The sequence below is a fragment of the Drosophila mauritiana genome, chromosome 3L, assembly GCF_004382145.1.
Source record: "Drosophila mauritiana strain mau12 chromosome 3L, ASM438214v1, whole genome shotgun sequence".
Taxonomy (NCBI): Eukaryota; Metazoa; Arthropoda; class Insecta; order Diptera; family Drosophilidae; genus Drosophila; species Drosophila mauritiana.
In genome coordinates this window covers 22,022,579-22,040,866 of record NC_046669.1, presented here as the reverse complement: position 1 = coordinate 22,040,866, position 18,288 = coordinate 22,022,579, and the positions used below count along the sequence as shown (strand labels likewise).

Here is an 18,288-nt window from a genome sequence, read left to right as displayed (position 1 = left end):
AATGTTTGTTTGCCATGAAATTGATTTACAAAGGGGCATCCCATTGGCCGCCCAAAAGCCACTCGGTGGGACTTATGAGATTTAAGCAAGCCGGGATGGGTTTTCTATAAATTAAATCATCTGCAAGCCATTCTTCTGCTCTATTCAAAGGCACCCAATTACATGGCTGGATGGGCGGTTGAACTAATTAGGCCAGAGCTCACCTGGCTCTCACTCGTCCTCTGGTCCACACTCATTAGTCATCAGACATGCCTGCAGGGTTGTCAGGGCCAGGATTCGAGTGAGGGCGGATAAATCGGGGGATGCGTTTTAGAGGAAGCAATCATCACCACACACCACACATCGTATAATTATACCAGCGGGAATCCGAACAAATTGGCGAGCATGAGGCCTGGGGCGAATCATTTTGGATGCGCCACGGAAGAAGGACTCAGGCCGCAGGATACTGACTGCTCGGCCGCAATTAGGAAGCAATAAAGATAAACGCTCCAAGCGCAAAGTCACATGTTAAGCAAAACGTAGGGAAACGATTCTAAAGTATCCAATTTCTTTTTACACCATTCTCTTTACAACTTCTTTGCTGCATGCGACATCTGCCTTCCCAGTGCGACAGCAAGGACATTGGAGCCAAATTGAATGCTCAGTGTCTTCTTTTTCCGCTGCATCGATAATCAACGCAGGCGAGCGCCGTGCAACATGTTGCCGTCTTGTTCAGGATATTATTATTTCTCGCCATAAAATTGCAGCTAATGTTTGTGCAGACTTTCTGAAAATGATTCGATGGTTATCGCTGCGTGAGACCGGAAGTTGTTAGCATCATCCTTGCATCGAGTAGACATCCTGCGCAAAACACAAGTGTTCGCTGCTGTTAGTTTAATAATCATTTTATTTAGAAATAAAGTGATGGAGAATATTTAAATAATTCTTAAAACCTATTTTAATAGATCATATCAATACCATTAAAAGGAAATTTGAAAGCTTTGTTTATATGTCTATATGCCCCTGCTAACGATTTTCCTCAACTCCAGTTAACAATTCATAGTCGCCAACGCCAATATATTTCATATTACATATTGGTCAACACAAATCAAAATGCTATTGGTGGTATTCGACTTTAGTAGTTCATTTACGCTGTTGAATGATCTGGGAGCAGAAGTCTGATTCTACGCGTATTGCCAGGTGTCATTGGTCTAGTTGGACAGGATGGCGTCGATCGTCAGGCTCAGTGCTTCCTCGAATGACTTGGTTCCGAACTTGCCGTAGAAGAAGGTGAGTTTGCCGCGATACTCGCCAGGAATAAGGAACTTGTGGGTCATCGAGCTCCCCATGCGCCAGTCGTGCATGTAGTAGTGACCCACCTCCACCGGACAGTTGTACATGAAGTTACTGTTCTTGCTCATATCCTTGAACCAGCTCTTGAACAGGCTGTTCTTGACACTGGATGTTACGGCGCACACGTCGCTCTTCTGGTTGAACATGGACTGAAAGTTCTTGGCGTTGGCCAGACGTAGCAGAATGTCGACATGGGCCTTGAAACCCCTCTGAATGGGTCGGTTCAGGTGCATGTCCATATTCATTGTGTTGTTAGCTATGGTTATCGTGAAGTTCTTAAAATACTTCGGATTGTAGCTGCTGTTGCCGGTGACAAACTGTACACTGCGCTCCTTAAATTACAATTTTCTGAGGAATTTTGTAGACGGTCCACGGATTGACTTACCCCGACGACAATTTCGGTGTTAAATGCCAATTGTACTAGGAGAAAGAGCGTAAGCAATTTCCACATTTCAATGCCCTCGATGAAACCCAAATGAAAGCCCTCAAATCAATTACAAATGACGGTCACGAGCATGGCATTTTTATTTCCAAGCCATTAGCCATCGGAATCAGTGCATCAGATATATATGATAGCATCGGCCGTACAACTCATTATGAAGTCCTCGTCTTTGCCCTTGTACTTTCCAAAAAAGTTATACGTCTCCAATCGGTACGATCCACTGGTTATGAACGGAGGCACCAAGCCCTCCCCGAACTGCCAGTCCCTCAGGTAGTAGTGGCTCGCATTCAGAGGACACTGGCGGAGGAAGTTCCCGTACTTGAGAAGATTCTTGTACCACTTCTTGAACAGGTTGATCTTGGCGGCGTTCACGATGTTGCACACGTCGATGCTGGTGGAAAAGAGACTCTGGAAACTTTTCGAGTTGCCCACGCGAGTCCTGAAGTCCAGTCTGGCTCTCCAGCCCCTAACCAGAGGCTTTCGCAGGTACATGTCCAGAAAGATTTTATCATTGCGAATAGTGAACGTAAAGTTTTCAAAGTACTTCCGGTTGAACCGGCTCTCACCGGCTACGAATTTGACGCTGCCTTCCTAGGAAAAGCAAGCCTGGTCTTAAGAATTTGAGTACCACACAGTACAAAGTACTTACCGCCCTGATGGAGAAAAGGGCAATGGCCAGGCACAACGGTATCTTCAGCCTGGCTAATTGCAAGATCCACATAGGCCGAGCCATCGCGGTAAACAAAAACAAGAGGAGTGCTTCAATAAATGCTTTTGACTGATCCATATATTTTAATTATCCAGCGTATCGGAGCCTGACTATCCATTTATCCACTCCGCGATCGTTCATTCGAATGGTTTAGTAACTAAAGTAACCTTTAGTTCAACACCGCTTCAACACTGCACTCCAGTAGGGGCCTGTAGATGTGCTTCTTGAACCTGCCGTAGTAGAATGATCCGCCGATTCGGTAGTCACCGAGGTAGAGAAAGGATGGCACATTGTTCGCATCCAGGGTCCAGCCATGCATGTAATAGTAACCTTCCCTTATGGGACAGCTCGTAGCGAAGTTTCCCACCTTCAGCATGGACGTAAACCACCGTCGATAGATCGACTCCTGGGATCCCTTGATCAAGGCACAGTAGTTCATATCGTGTTGGTAGACACTTTGGTAGGGCTTGCCCTTGGTCAGGCGGAACTCGAAGCTCAAGTGCGCCTTCAGGCCCTGCCGCAGAGTGGTTACCAAAATCATATCCATGACTACTTTTGTCTTGATTATTTGGATACTGAAGTTGGAGAACGTCGTTTTGTTGTATGTGCAGTCACCGGCCTTAAAGGTCATTCTGGGGCCCTAATTAGCATGTTCTTGAAAGGATCATGTGAAGGAAACTAATCGACTCACCACGCTCTGCTTTATGACAACAGTTACAATAACACAGCCCAGAACAAAGGGTACGAGTTTCCCTGGAAACATTGCGTGGTGATGTCAACTTGATCATTGCCACACACCAACACAACTGATTTTTGGTTATTGCAATTAAAGCCCATTTGATGGGCTTGTTGTTCTGTTTCAATTGCGTAATAGATTGATTATTCGGCCAAGCTGTTGAATCATATAATTACACACTCACAAGCCAAACATTGAACTCGTTTCTATTTGTTATGCATAGTTGCCTCAAATATGCACCGAACAAGGAACATCTGCTTCTTGGTCCGATACTTCCCGTAGTAAACCAGGGCACTTAGTAGGTAGTCGCCACTCAGTAGATAGGAGGGCACCAGGCCCATGTCGACGTGCCAGCCCTTTAGATAGTAGTGCCCCGCCGGAACAGGGCAGTTCTCCATGAAATTGCTGTTTTTGGATACGCTCTTGATCCAGCGCCGGAAGAGCGAGTCCTTGAGGGTCGAGAGGAGCTCGCAGTAGTCGGTGTCCGTTTGCACCAGACTCTGGAACCTTTTGGCATTGCTGAGACGGAGTTGTACATCGACGTGTCCTCGGAAGCCCGCCTTGAGGGCCTGGAGTAGCTCTATATCCGCGTAGATCGTACTATTTACAGACGTCACGTTCAGGGTGGCGAAGACTTTTGCGTTCTTCTCGCACTGGACGCGGGTCACGGTCACCGAGCTGGACTGTCGGAGGCGTCGTAAATTACGTTCAGGATCGGCTTTCTTGCAGATATTTGCTTACCACAGCCTGCGATACGAGTATAACCATTAGGATACGCGCAATTTTCAACATTGGTACTTCCGATGCGAGGTCTGAGTGCAGCGACAATGTTTTCCGAACGGTGCCATGTTATTCGATTGCACAAGTTGATTCGCTAATTGAATTTAAATTGCTTCAAAATGGCGCATTTTCAAATCCAATTTTTAGAACTTGGTACTTTTTTTCATTTATTTATGAACCCGAATTAATTGGCTGAACTATATGAAATACCTAGGAGGCTTTTAAAAGGGCATAGACCTCCAAGTCGAGAAAGAAGTCCTCTTGCTTCGACTTGTGCTTACCAAAGAAAAAGTGAGCAGTGATACAATAATCTCCGGGTAGCAAATAGTGAGGAACCAAGTGCGAGTCCAGCTTCCAATCTCTCAAAAAGTAGTGACCAGCGAGAACAGGGCAGTTGACCATGAAGTTTCCGTGCTTCAGCATACTATCGAACCAGCTCTTGAATAGGTTTCCTCTCACCGAGGAAACCACCCCACAGGTGTCCAGGATATGGGCGAAAAGGCGTTGATAGCTCCTGCCTTTGTCAAGGCTGATCTGGGTGTTGAGGAGGACCTTGAGGCCGCGGTGAATCGGCTTGGAGGTGGTCATATCCATAAACAATGTGTTGTTCTTAATTTCTAAGGTGAAGTTTTCAAAATACGTCGGACTGAACTTGCACTTCCCCGCCTGGAAGATGAGGGATGACTTTGTCGCACGAAGATTATAACAATTACTTAAGCATGATCTTTAACGATTAATTTACAAATACTCACTGCCCCTGTGATAGCCAGTTTGTGGACAAATATGAGGGAGACAATGGTGAAAACTTTCAACATTTCCATGCTGATGTCGAGCGAATAATGATGTTTAAAATACATTTTCATCCAGACAGCAGCCAGACTAAACTAATTTTAATTGATGGCAACATGTTAAATTAAGGGAATTAGTCATTGCTTACTTTATTACAACTTCAAAGGCACACCCCACCACAAAGTACCGGACACCATCTATTTTCCTTAACTGGTTCATGTCCAACTTTACTCTATACTTGCCTGCATACAAGAACTTCGGAATAAACAGTGTGTTATAGTTGTAGTTCTTCAGGTAGTAAAAGTTGGGTTCGACCGGGCAGTATTCTTTAAAGTTACCGGATTCGAAGAATGTCGCAAACCATTTTTTGAACATGTTGTTCCTTCTCTGTGCCAGAAGGCTGCACATATCCAGCGTATACTGGAATATTTTCTGAAACCTATAGGAGTTCTGCATGCTAATAAAGAATTCCAAATCCATTGTGATACCCGGAACCAAAAGCCGTAACAAGAAAAATTCCATATTCATCCGCGAGTTTTTTACCAACATCGTAAAATTAGAAAAATAGCTGCGATTAAAGTTGCCACACTGACTCTCCAGCAAAAGGATTTTATTGGTCTAAAACATTTCAAAGTGTGATTTACTAAGGGCAGCTTAGATCAAGGAGTACTTACCACGGGTATTGGCACGATTATAAGACACATTAATGACATTGAAATACTAAAAACTACCTTTGCCATTTTTAAAACCGGAATCTCTGACTACTGGAGTGTTGACTTTTACTAAGGTTTGTATCGGAGGCATAGCGTTTAAGTGTCGGCTTTGTGTCAATATCGATATTTATGATCAGCGCAAAACATTTTAAAGAGCTATCAATAGCGCATATTTTAATTTTGCTCCTAATACCACCTTCGCAGTTTAAAAGCCACATTTTAATTGTGATTGTGATAAGTGTCATTATTTTAAAGACCGCCAGTATTGAATTAAAAAATAATATACGTTTTCTAAAACCTTTGCATATTTGTCCCAAAAAGATTCCTGATATGATCATGTTAATTGCAGCTGCTCATCAGTGCATGTTACTTTAAATATTTGAATGGATCGAGTGAGCAATCTGCACATTAACAAAATTGAGCTACCCGTTCTGAGCTTTAATTATTCAGACAAGCCGAACTACACTTGTAATTGGTTCCGCGCAACGAGCGATTCTAAATTGGTTTTCGAACTGAATGGATTTTAGTGTGGTTGTTTATTTATGGGTGTATTGTTGTTTTTACGTGAATATTCGCAGAATAGTTATCTTTTAGCCACTGAGATGGGATATGCCATATATATATGCCACAATTTAGGATCCTATCTGGATATCATGAACGCTACATTGACTTTCGAGAATTATTATTGAAAAAGAGGCACTTAAATGGCAAATGGATTTAGTTGTCTAACCTATCTTTAGTTCCTTGCTTAATACATTGGCACTCCGTATTTGGCCTTAAAGCCTTTAATCCCCTGGTTGCCCAGGCAGGGAATCCACAGTCTTATTCTGCTGCGAGCATTCAACAAGGCAGTCAGTCATTCGTGGCGCTCATCCGAGATGCAGTCAACGTGTCTATGTTTACCCAGCGCAGAGCCCAGCTCCAAGTCCCGAGTCCCCAATGCCGCATTTATGTGCACGAACCACTGCAGAAAACAATTGCACGTAATTCTGCTTACGCCGTTACATTGCAACAATGCACGGCGAAAAAAGCAGACAAAAAGCAACCGCCTAGCCATTTGTTGGCGTTTTCAGTTTTTCTGAATTTTCCCCCACTTTCCTCCTGCGGTTGCGACAGTCGATGGCCGGACGAAGTGACAGACCGACAGATGGATACGGATGGGCTTGGGTTCGGGCTGCGAGTCAGACGACGACCTATGCGCTTAATCAGAATCGGGTCTGTCGAAACTAAGGCGCCATCCAGCTTTGTTCGACGAGGTCTGTGCCTACTTCCTGGTCCTGGTGTTGGCCAAATAAATGTCTTGCCTTCGCTCCTCCGGGTGCTGTGCTCTTCTGGGCTCCTTTTGTTTTCTGTTTGTTCCTCGTTCTGCTTTCACTCCGTGACTGACTGCCTTTCCCCATTTCCGGCTGCCTCGGCCTCGGCCTCGCCCTCCGTTCCCGTCTTCGCCTGCATACTGCATACTGCATTTATTTACATAGGCCGGTCTGACTTTTGATTTTAAGCTCTTTGGCTCTTCTAACTCAATTCCGTCTCGGGGCTTTAGTCCTTGCAGCTGTCATGGGCCAGGTACGAGTGTTTGTGCGGCTGTGATTGTGGCTGTGTACTGCCCTATGTATTTACGGATGCAGTTACGTGCTCTGGCTCCTGCGGGCTGGGCAAATAGGACACTTGCCCATTCTGTAGGTCGCCAGGATGCAGACGCTGGCCTGTGACCATCGCCACTGCCCTGATGTGTGACTTTGGTTTCTTGAGTTCTGCGGATTATGTGAGCTGCCTCAAGAGAAGCTCGTTCTTTAATGCCTACACTTTATTCGGTACATTTACTGCAATGCGATACTTTCACTGACTGCTCATTACTATTTCTTGTGATATGACTTGGCTTCGAAGGAAGTGAAATCATTCAAATCTAAACATACATACAATGAACAATACATCAATATGAATAGGCGTTCGAAGTCCCTCTTAGTCAGTTAATCAGCACGTTTTATTTCAGTCCCCAATTAAACTAGATATTAAATCAACTAACGTGTTTTTTACACAGTGCCCCATCCGTCCAGAAATGTGCCAAATACCCCGGGTTCGTTCTCCAAACCCTATGTTCCTGCTAGTCAGGGTTGCTTTTGGTGAGCCTGATTGCCTTCAGATCTCCATTCGACTCGCAGAAGGAATAGAAAATGTCTTGTCAACGATTTTAACCACTTCGCTCTGATTTGGCCCGGCTTCTACCAGGCCCCTTGCTGCCACTCCAATGGAAAACGGCAATCAAAAGTGCAACGGAGGAAGACAATTTTCACACTTGGCATGAAAGAAATATATTTTGCTTGGCAAATATGCTGACCTGACCCTCAGAGCAAACAAGATGGCAGTGCAGTGGCACTCGTGCGAAATGCGAGTCAGCCGAAGCAAAACGTCATCATAAATGGCCAGGAAGGACCCTGAAGACGGAAGGAGCAGCAATCAGAGGCGCCTGGAAATATGCAAGGCGAAACATCAACACAGCACAGCGACGAAAACGAAGAACGACCCCAATTACCCTCGTTTTGCAGTGTGCATGGGAAAAGGAGTGAAAAGCCGGAAAAATCCCCGCATATTTACAGGCGCTGGCATGAAAATTTGTCACCTAGCAGAGCAAACACCTCCGAATCCGATTCCGCATGCATCGGCTGAGTGTGAGTGTGGATTCCCGTGTAATTGAGCCTACAGATATGCAACCAACGAGTATGCCAGTAATCGACACTTGGGCGCGGCAAACAGGACTCCGAACCCCCTTGGAGTTCCCTGCACCGCGATTGCGCCTACCGGCATGCAAGTGCTGGGGCACGAGTGCAGCGGAAAGCCTGGAAATGTGCAACGTCCTGATTGGCAGTTCCAGCTCGAGCTCATAAAGTTTTCAGCAGCGCCTCGGATTGGTCGAGGACGCCGTTAAGGGCAGCTGGCAGTGCGCATGGCCGGCGAGAGAGAGTCAAGCAGACGTGCTCAGCAAATAGAAGGAGCGCCCCACAGTATGCAATGGTATTTTATTTGTATGCTCGCTCGCTCGAGGGTGCGCGTGTGTGTGTGAGGCAGGACGATTAAAGCTCCGTGCGTGGTGAAAATGGACGGGGAATCACTCTCGAGTGGTGGTGGTTTTTGCACTCGTTCACTTGCACGCGTGTGTGTGTGTGAACTAATTGCATTGGAATGTTTTTGTCTCGCCGCCCTCGATTTCGTTGTTATTGTATCTGGGTGTCTGTATTTGCATTCGGGCTTCGAGTGTTTGACATTGATTGCATTTGCAATTTATATCATTGGGGCAGCCTGAATTATATGACTACAGAAGTGTAAGCTTCAAATTGTTTTTTTTAATGAAACAATTGGGCTTTTAACTGTGATATTAATTTGTGTGGTGTATTTGACGATCTGCATGCTCCTGTTGCTTCTGTTCATACCATTCGACACTTAAATTCAATTTTTACGGCATTGCCTTCATTTTTATGTTTCAACCCCAAGTAATACCCTTGGGCAAAGCTTTTGTGGAGACTTCGCTAGCCATCTCTCTCTGCGACTGCCACATTTCCGACTCACTCTTTCTCTGTCGCGTAAAGTCTACACAAAGTGGAGTCGAATTCGCCTTCATTTAAAGGAGACGAAAGCTTTCATACATTGTAAACAAATCTCCTTAATTAGTACGTATAAGGACGATCAATGTATACAATGCTACTGTCCTATGTATTTTGTTGACAACTTAAAAATAAACTGTCACAAAAGGCAAAGTAAATACAGGTAATTAATTCTTAATTCTGAAAATTATCTTACACTTAATAAAATTACAAAACGAATATACGAACTGACTTTATCCATCATGTGTGTATTTAACTCCTTACAGGCTTTCTTAAAAATATATCTTTATTAAACGAATAATTGTAATTATTTTTATGACAAGGGATGAGGAACATACCAAACGATGTGAGGACTTAAAACAAAGTCGCTTGACTCTTTAGTCCGAAGGTCAGCATTGACTGCAGCTGCGGTTCCTAGCTTTCGGGCCAGGCTGATTGGGTGTGTACACTCGTTCCATAAATTGTTAAGTGGTGTCCTGGAGCTCTTCTCCGAGCTCGGCCACCTTGAGATCGCGTTAAATGTTCCTGGTTCCCATGAACCAAGGAGCACAAAAATGATTCTTGCTTGGAGCAACGTCTTATACCTGCAGGTATTGGCTGGGGGCCCATATGGACTTGTATATATATCTTTACCTTGCAGCCAAACTAACATTTGTTATGTGGTGAATTAACCATGACATTCAGGCAACCTTGGTCCTGATCGTGCCTGCCCATGGTAAGCATCCTATCGAGGACTATTATATTTATAGACCTGATGGTGGTTGATTTTGATCATTTCCACATTCTCATTTCAGATATGTACATTTTCGGTTGGTGACGCGCACATTCCAGCTCCCAAATACAAAATACTGGGATGCATCAAGGTATTCCTCTAGACCGAAAGAGGCAGCCAAGATACTTTTGCTTTGCGTGAGCACAGCAGTATCGACAGAGTAGTTTTGTGGCTGGTGTGTTAGTAGCCATGTCCGAATCAAGGAATTCTCTGCGGAACTCCGGCTTCAATTGGCTTAGTTGGCGATTTGTACGCATCAGCAAAGACGTGGAATTTTCGTTCTATCAAAAAACTTTTAGGAACCAAGGACAGCTGCGACGGAAACAACCTCTTCGCATTGTACAGAAGCCCAGGGTGCCAGACTTTGTCAAATGTCGTTGTATGTCAAGAAAGTTCAAAAATAGAATAAAAATATGAAAAAATATCTCAACATTGTGTAAAAGTGTGGGACCACTGTAACGCCCACAAACTGCACAAAGCTGCCACGCCTACACTTCCGAAAAATAATTATATTTTTTCTAGTTTTTTTGTTTGTCTTGCTAATTTGAAATAGAAAAAAATTTGGCCGTGCGCATCCTAACAAAAACAATACTTCCTCGCTTTTGAATAATTCTTTAATTTTTTCTCATTTATTTCGCAATATCAATCGATATGCCAGAAAATGTATGAGATTTCGCTTTTCTACTAGCTGAGTAACGGGTATCTGATAGTCGGCGAACTCGACTATAGCATTCTCTCTTATTATACCCGTTACCAGCTTCGCTATCACCTACGAAACTGAACCAGACGGCTCATCCTACCCCACTTCTCGTCAGTCTTTACAAACGAGCTTCGAGCCATTAAAGAGGCCATAGAAACTCATAAAAATAAAACAAACTAACAAACCAAAAAAAAACCTTAACACCCTGGACATACTTACATATATAAAAACAGACGAACACTACAAGAAATACCAAACCAATATCGAAAAAACCTTAACTTGTTATCAAACAAACATCCAACCAAAATTAGCTTAACAGCTACCAATTTTTAACTTTAAAAATTTTTCGATTTAACGAAGAGACCAAATAAAAATCACACGGCTCACACTCGGACACCCACAAGCACTACCTTCACCAAACCCAACAAACGCTGCCCGTTCTGCAACGACAACATATTACTGGAACACCTTTTGTCCACCTGTATCCATCTTAGCAACCAAGAACATTTTTTTTTAGCAACATTTTTAACCATCCCAACCCAATCATATTAAATATCATTAAATACATTAAAATCACCAATCTTTACCACCATATATAATGTAACCTTAACTAGATTACTCTATCTATCTAGATGTAAACAAGAAAACACCAAATATTATCAGGATCGGTTAGTTCAGCTGAAGGCCTCTGCTGCCTTAGCTAAAATTAATTCGCCAGCTCTTAATTTAAATTAATTGTTAACTCTTTATAAATAAATAAAGTAAACAATAGAGAATGCTATAGTCCTGTTCCCCGACTATCAGATACCCGTTACTCAGATAGTGTGACCGAAAACGGGAAATTTCATAATCTGGGCGTGGCAGTTTTGTGCGGTTTTGGGGCGTTAGAGTGGGCGTGGCAAAAAATTTGTTGTAAATCGATAGAATCGGATACACTTCCTTCTACCTGTTACATACTTTTCAAAGAATCTAGTATACCCTCTTACTCTACGAGTAACGGGTATAGTCGATATCGATATTTCAGAACTATTATAAAATTTCGCGTTCGGTTTTCTACTAGCAGAGTACCGGGTATAGTAAATCTATCGATATTTCAGAAATATTATAAAATTTCGCGTTCGGTTTTCTACTAGCAGAGTACCGGGTATCTGATAGTCTGGGAGCTATAGCATTCCCTCTTGTTTTCTGTTGAAGTCCATATCACTGCAAACTAAAAACTGTGTGTATATATGTACATATATCTTTAACCCCATTTTCTTTGTAGAGAAGTCTGTATTTGTTTTTAAACACACGGAAAAATAAAGGAAACATTTTCCCTAACTGCGACTTAAATTTAAATCAAAGTTCGCCAACTTTGCGATAACTTTACATGCGAATGATATATATTTTTGGTATTGCTTTATTTTAAATGTATGTCATAAAATTCAAAGTGATTCACATATATGATTTATTAATCTATTATTTTTTATTTAGTGGTGCCACATTAGAATCCAGTGAACTTTTCAATTTTTTAAGTCAGCGGCTTTTGTTTTCGCAAAGGTTGTCAAAGAAGTTAATATCCGGAATATTGCCACCAGAGAACTGCAAAGGTGGCATTCTTTTGCCACTCGACTCACACCCAACAATTTTGTGTGCGGGTGCTACCCGCCACGCACATCGCGGGTACTTACAAACACACAGTATACATCTGCACATGCAGACAAGCCACCCGGTTGTGCGCGCACCCGAATCAATACGGTACTCTGCGTCGCGGGCGCCGATCACACTCGGCACTCATAACGGAGGATAGCGAAGACAAACAGTCAGAAAAAGACAAATGCCTAAAAAGGGATGAGTGACAAAAAACTTATGGGTTTACCGTTAAACACATGGGTGTTTCCATGCAGACAAGCCACCCGGTTGTGCGCGCACCCGAATCAATACGGTACTCTGCGTCGCGGGCGCCGATCACACTCGGCACTCATAACGGAGGATAGCGAAGACAAACAGTCAGAAAAAGACAAATGCCTAAAAAGGGATGAGTGACAAAAACACTTATGGGCTTACCGTTAAACACATGGGTGTTTCCAAAAATACTTGGGTGTCTCGTAGACAGTCGAGTCAAATGGCGCCATACATAATGATTGTTGAGTTCTTGTGTCTTTGGTCGAGTGTCTCGGCTGTTAATTGCGCCTTTTTGTTTTTTACTATGCACCTACTAGCGTGTTAGGATTCAGTCTTATTTGGAAGCCAAAGGAAAAGGTCACAATAATGGCAGAAGCGGCAGATATCGTTAAAAATAAAATTAACAATGGAACTTACTCAGTTGCCAATAAACATAAAGGAAAAAGTGTTATTTGGAGCATTTTATGTGACATTTTAAAGGAAGATGAAACTGTTCTGGACGGATGGCTGTTCTGCAGTCAATGCCAGAAAGTGCTCAAATTTGTACACAACAACACCTCCAATTTATCCCGTCATAAATGTTGTCTAATATTAAGACGACCAACGGAATTAAAAATTGTTTCCAAAAACGACAAGAAAGAAGCTATTGAAAAATGCACCCAATGGGTTGTCCAAGATTGTCGGCCGTTTTCTGCAGTAGCCGGAGCCGGATTTAAAAATTTGGTAAAGTTTTTCATAAAAATCGGCGCAGTCTATGGGGATCAGGTAGACGTCGATGACTTACTACCTGATCCAACAACATAAAGTCGGAAGGCCGAATCGGATGCAGAAGAGAAGAGGAGTCTAATCTCGTCCGAGATAAAAAAGCTGTGGATAGCGGAGGAGCAAGTGCGACCGTCGACATGTGGACTGACGAGTATGTCCAAAGAAACTTGTTGGTTATCACTTTCCATTACGAAGAAGAATTTAAACTTTGTGACATGATTTTGGGACTAAAATCTATGCATTTTCAAAATCGACTGCCGAAAACATTCCTAAAAATGTGAAAGAAATGAAGTTTCTTATATCTAATATATACTTTTTAAGCCCACTTTGTTTTTATTATTTAGATTAAGACATTAAAAAACGTAAAAATAAACAAATGCCGTCTTTAATTTCAATTACTTTATGTGTTGGAAATGGGTGCCACCCATTGAGTCCATCAAAAAGCGCAAACATGAGCACGAAATTTTTCTTGGGTATTCCCTTTTACCCTTCATTTCTTATACCCGTCACGCTTCCACACATACAAATTGTAGGCGTACAAAAAATGACCTGCGGCCGATCGTTGACTGTGCGTTTACCCACCCAAACGGTTATTGCGCAGCAGGCACCGGGTGGTTTTTTCACTCGTAACAATAACACCACGTTGGCAAAACACTCGAATATTTTGTAGGGTGTCAAAAAACACACGGGTGCCTAGAGACCCAGTGTTTAGCGGGTGGACGTAGAGTGCCAGTGGCGGGCTGCAGTGCTCTGATTGCCACTACATTTAAATGACATTTCTGCAAGACGTTAAACCACTTCATTTGAACAAAATATAAATAACGAAAACCTGTTAGAATTCTTTTATTGCAGAATTGCGTAAGAGTGAGGGAGAGTACAGGAAATCACTATTAATAAATTCAGTTTTTTGCGATAGTTGGAATATGCGAATGGGGGTAATAGGCTTTATCTGTGCAAATGTATCCAGTTATTTCTATCAGCTCCATTGATTTTAGTAAGGGCAAAATTAAATGTTTTTTCCCAGTGAGCCCTTGAAAAGCTCCCAGTTAATGTTTATGTGTGAGCTTCAAATTGACTACGGAGAGTGTAGACTTTCGAGTCCTTGTTGCCAGTGATTTTGTTTGAGGCGAATTCGGAAGGCAACATGTTTGAAGCTGATGCTTACTGGAAATGCTGTTGCATACTGGGCCATGCGAATTCAATTAGAAATACGGGAACATGCCAACTTTATCTCGCTTTAAATTGTAAATATCCCTCATCAATTTATAATTTATTGTAATATTATTCGCTCACTAACTTGCATCTATGTGTGGCAGAATATTTCTTTATCGGATGGCAGCAGTCGTCGTTTATTTGTTGAGATTTTCGGTGTTTCTGTTGCTGCTCTTGTTACTACTTCGCAGCTCAGTTGTCTCCTTATTTGCCGGCTAACGGTTCGTTGAGGTCCTCGTGCGAAGTCGTCGTCCTGGCTTCGCCTCGTCGTCGGCTGCCCCAAGGACTCGTGCAGTTGGATAGGTTCGTGCTCGTTGCACAATTCGCCAGCGATGGCGAGCTTACACTTTTTCGGAATGCGTTAAGGATCAGTTTTGCGCGAATTACGGTCATGAAAGGTTGCTAACGACGAAGAGCCGGCATCCGAACAAACATTTTCCCAGTAATATTCCCCAGTCTTCCTACCTGTGCGTGTGTGTACGGTCCGCGATTTTGTACTTGAGTCCTTGAATAGGCAATGTAAACATATCCTCTACACAAACTGACCTAGGCCAGGAAATCCGAGGACGTAACTGACCTAAGTAAATCCCCAGAAAAGCAGCCCAGGTCTTGGACAATATTAATAATGAATAAGTAACCCAGTCATTTTCAACGGAATGGATCCCAATATCGCTAGTTAAGACGTTCGAAAAATAAATCATTCCGTCAATTGCTAGTCGTAGTCTTCGCTAAACTTTTCGTTAGTAATATCAGTTAGAATTGCATATTGTATTTAGATTCCTGCAACAATTGGGCATAAGCTAAGGCAAATTAACCATGCATACTTCCCAACATCGCTCGCTTAAACTATAAATGGTTGTGAAATGTAGAGTGTTTGAGTAGGACTTTAAATAGGAAATTGTAGTTGACTATACCATTACTACCAGTGCTTTCTCCAAAAATTCCTTAGTTAAGATAGGCATTACGTCTACAAATTAAATGATGCAAACAAGACTGTAGTTGTCTGGCCAGAAATTAAATATTAACAGTGAGCAGTGAAAAATTAAGAAAGTGCGCTATACAAACATACAAAATTATTAAAAGTGCTGGAAAGTGTGAAAAAATTGAAATCATAATTGAAAACGTGCGAGTATTGAGTTAAAAAACTGTTTAAATGGTAAGCATATCCATATTCAAATTCTAGGCTATTATGTTGAAATTATTAAATAATATTTAAATAAAGGTCTATCTAGAAGAGAAAAGTGTAGAGTAAATGGGAATAAACTTTTTACTTAAATTGGAACATTCATCTTTTTTGCACACTAAATACACTCTTAAGAATCTTTTGAGCACAACCGTACGTATTTATCCGATAAAAAATTTTATAAATAAAAGTTTGTTGCAACTGTTGCTAAACCTAGCATGTGATAAATGTGAACTGTACAATTTGTGAATAAAATCATCAAACGGCAGTATATCCACCAAATAAAAATTTGATCATTGGGACGAATTCAAACGCCATGTCTTTAGTCATTTTTTCTACTGATTTTTTAATATTTTATCATCTCTGAGACAAAGGAAAAATCGGATCGGTATTCAAGGTCCCAAAAAAAGGTTTGAGGAAAAGGCGAAGGAAGTAACCCAAGCTTTAATTATTAATGAAATATGTTGTTTTGTAAATAATTCGTTCTTTTAAAAGGATATCAGGATGGTCATTTTGTCGTACTTAACAAGCTATCAGATTTCTTTACCCAATCTTCATACTTTACTTTCATTACATTGTTTGTATGTAGAAATGAAATAAATCTGCATATTAATTTATCACGAAAAAGGTGAAGGCATGTAAAGTGTGATCGTTTGATGGCAGACCGTTTAGATTTTTCTCAGCGTTACCAAGATTTTTTCAGCAATTGCCTATCAGACTCGTTGTTCGCTGTGCTCACCCGGATTATACTACTATTGATTTTCTTGCCGCCTATTCGACACTTCAGATTCAATTAAAATTTTTGGACTAAAATTGCTCTTTGCCAGTTGGTCAAGTGCAACATCGGCAGATTTCCACAGTCGGAGGGCAAGAGGGTGCAAAACTGAGAGGCTTGCGACAATTGCTAAACAAACGCCAATCCAAGCAATTTCAGAGTTGACTGCATTGCAATGGGCGGCGGAAGGAGGAGGTGGGCGGCATGCATTGCAGGAAGTGATTTTTGCAGTGATCCGAGACCAAATCCCAATCCGATTGTGTGAAGTGAGTTGCATAAATGTGCAAGCTGTTCAAGTGATTTCGAGTGAAAGGCTCTGAATGAGACGGTGTCTGGGTTGGGCTGCGGATCCTGGTCCTTCGTCGGCCTGCTTGCATTATTTTGTTGCATACTTCGCTGCGTCATTAAACCAATTGACGAACCTGGTAGATGCGATGGTAGATGCATAGATTATTAGGGACAACGTCTTTATTACGTTTATCGTGCCGTGAGTGGAAAGTCAAATTGAAGTGAAGTCCTATGGAAAGGTTATTTTGATTAGGCTGCTAAACACCTAACCAAACAGCCTACCCTCGATTACTTTAACCGCTCTTTAAAATTCATTTCGAAGATCCGCAAGTGATTTTTACACATTGTGTTGATGTACGTTCGCTGGTCGGGCGGTGTTGAAGTCAAAACATTTCATTAAAGGCAGCAGCGAATGCTGTGAAAAAGTACACAAAAGCATCTGAAAACAAAATGTTGACAAAAAGCGTAAAACACACAACTTCGTAGTGTACAAAATAAAAATGACGCAACATGCAAAGAGCAGAAACAAAACAAAGCCGCCTGCAACAAACTCGGAAAAAACGTAACCAAACCGACTGTCCAGCGGACTGAAAGACCCACTGACAGACGGCCCATACAAATAAATACGCAGTCAAAGGCAATCAACGTCAGCTAGCCAGACCCTCGTCCCCCTTGACAACTACCGATATTTGATTTGAAAACATTCCGAAAACGCTGCCCAAATGCAGCTTCCCTCTATTTTGGATGCTCGTCGTCGCCAGCAGCCGCATTTGTCCGTAAGGATCGCTGCAAATAAATAAATGGCAGCCATTGGCACAACAATTAAAATGCGATGCAGACATTTCGATACTTATGTTCCTTTTTGGTCGTTTCTTCCTGGCGCTTGTCACTTGATGTTTTAATTGGAAGGCAGTATTTCATTTCAAAGCCGATGCGAGACTTTAGACTTAGCAGAACAAGTGCACAGGGGCGCCTCAGTCCCAATTATGATGGGTAAATTTAAGAACGACAATCTTATATCTGTTCCCGTTTTATTGAAATAAGGCCAACATTCGATACAATGAAATTGTATAGGATTGGCAATTCCCCTTACTGACATTTATTGCAATCCAAGTCAACGAAAAAAGTTGACATGCTTGCAAGCATTTTACAATAAATTGTATAATTTCCTATTTGAGATATTTGGAAATCTGTATATCGATGTAAGATTTAATCTTGGGGTATTCATATATTCTATTATATATGTTAAGATATTATTAGTATTACCTAAAAAAATAAATGACGAAATTCGTTTCCTGTATTGTTATATATCCTTTTAATATATATGCAATTTTTTTTAACGGCTTAAAATGGAAATTAGAGGTATCAATATGTTTCTTTATATGATCATCTAAAAATGTCATTAAAAATAGAATTTAAAAATTTAATTTAAGATTGCAGCATCTTAATTAAATACTCAAAGGATTTGATAGAATTATTGGTAAAAATCTGTGATTGAAATAAAAAAGGCACATTTGTAAAATAATTCAATATTGTATACAAATTATATTTTTTTACTCACTCACAAAAAAGAAAAAAATTTCATTTGTTTAGAAAAAAAAATCATTTT

At 41.6% G+C, this 18,288-nt stretch overlaps 7 protein-coding genes across 7 annotated transcripts in view; 1 reads left to right on the top strand and 6 right to left on the bottom strand.

Annotated features, from left to right (window-relative positions):
- Positions 1–1,190: 1,190 nt before the first annotated feature.
- On the bottom strand, positions 1,191–1,783 carry LOC117142024. The gene is made up of 2 exons (XM_033305887.1): positions 1,706–1,783; positions 1,191–1,649 (listed from the first exon to the last, which is right to left on the bottom strand). Exons 1-2 carry the CDS (start codon positions 1,781–1,783, stop codon positions 1,191–1,193), a joined length of 537 nt encoding a protein of 178 aa, XP_033161778.1.
- Positions 1,784–1,891: 108 nt separating this feature from the next.
- LOC117142027 lies at positions 1,892–2,507 on the bottom strand. The gene is made up of 2 exons (XM_033305891.1): positions 2,424–2,507; positions 1,892–2,365 (listed from the first exon to the last, which is right to left on the bottom strand). The coding sequence occupies exons 1-2, from the start codon at positions 2,505–2,507 to the stop codon at positions 1,892–1,894; spliced, it is 558 nt and encodes a 185-aa protein (XP_033161782.1).
- Positions 2,508–2,652: 145 nt separating this feature from the next.
- On the bottom strand, positions 2,653–3,246 carry LOC117142031. The gene is made up of 2 exons (XM_033305895.1): positions 3,178–3,246; positions 2,653–3,123 (listed from the first exon to the last, which is right to left on the bottom strand). The coding sequence occupies exons 1-2, from the start codon at positions 3,244–3,246 to the stop codon at positions 2,653–2,655; spliced, it is 540 nt and encodes a 179-aa protein (XP_033161786.1).
- Positions 3,247–3,425: 179 nt separating this feature from the next.
- On the bottom strand, positions 3,426–4,011 carry LOC117142028. Its single transcript, XM_033305892.1, has 2 exons — positions 3,961–4,011; positions 3,426–3,902 (listed from the first exon to the last, which is right to left on the bottom strand). The coding sequence occupies exons 1-2, from the start codon at positions 4,009–4,011 to the stop codon at positions 3,426–3,428; spliced, it is 528 nt and encodes a 175-aa protein (XP_033161783.1).
- A 198-nt stretch (positions 4,012–4,209) lies between these two features.
- Positions 4,210–4,862, bottom strand: LOC117142029. Its single transcript, XM_033305893.1, has 2 exons — positions 4,752–4,862; positions 4,210–4,665 (listed from the first exon to the last, which is right to left on the bottom strand). Exons 1-2 carry the CDS (start codon positions 4,860–4,862, stop codon positions 4,210–4,212), a joined length of 567 nt encoding a protein of 188 aa, XP_033161784.1.
- Positions 4,863–4,932: 70 nt separating this feature from the next.
- On the bottom strand, positions 4,933–5,528 carry LOC117142030. The gene is made up of 2 exons (XM_033305894.1): positions 5,466–5,528; positions 4,933–5,406 (listed from the first exon to the last, which is right to left on the bottom strand). The coding sequence occupies exons 1-2, from the start codon at positions 5,526–5,528 to the stop codon at positions 4,933–4,935; spliced, it is 537 nt and encodes a 178-aa protein (XP_033161785.1).
- A 10,031-nt stretch (positions 5,529–15,559) lies between these two features.
- The window catches only part of LOC117141499 (myb-like protein AA), a 49,830-nt gene continuing 47,101 nt past the window's right edge, over positions 15,560–18,288 (top strand). The window contains exon 1 of the mRNA XM_033304986.1: positions 15,560–15,589. The gene's annotated coding sequence lies outside the window, so the exon portion shown is untranslated. The remainder of the gene's footprint in view (positions 15,590–18,288) is intronic.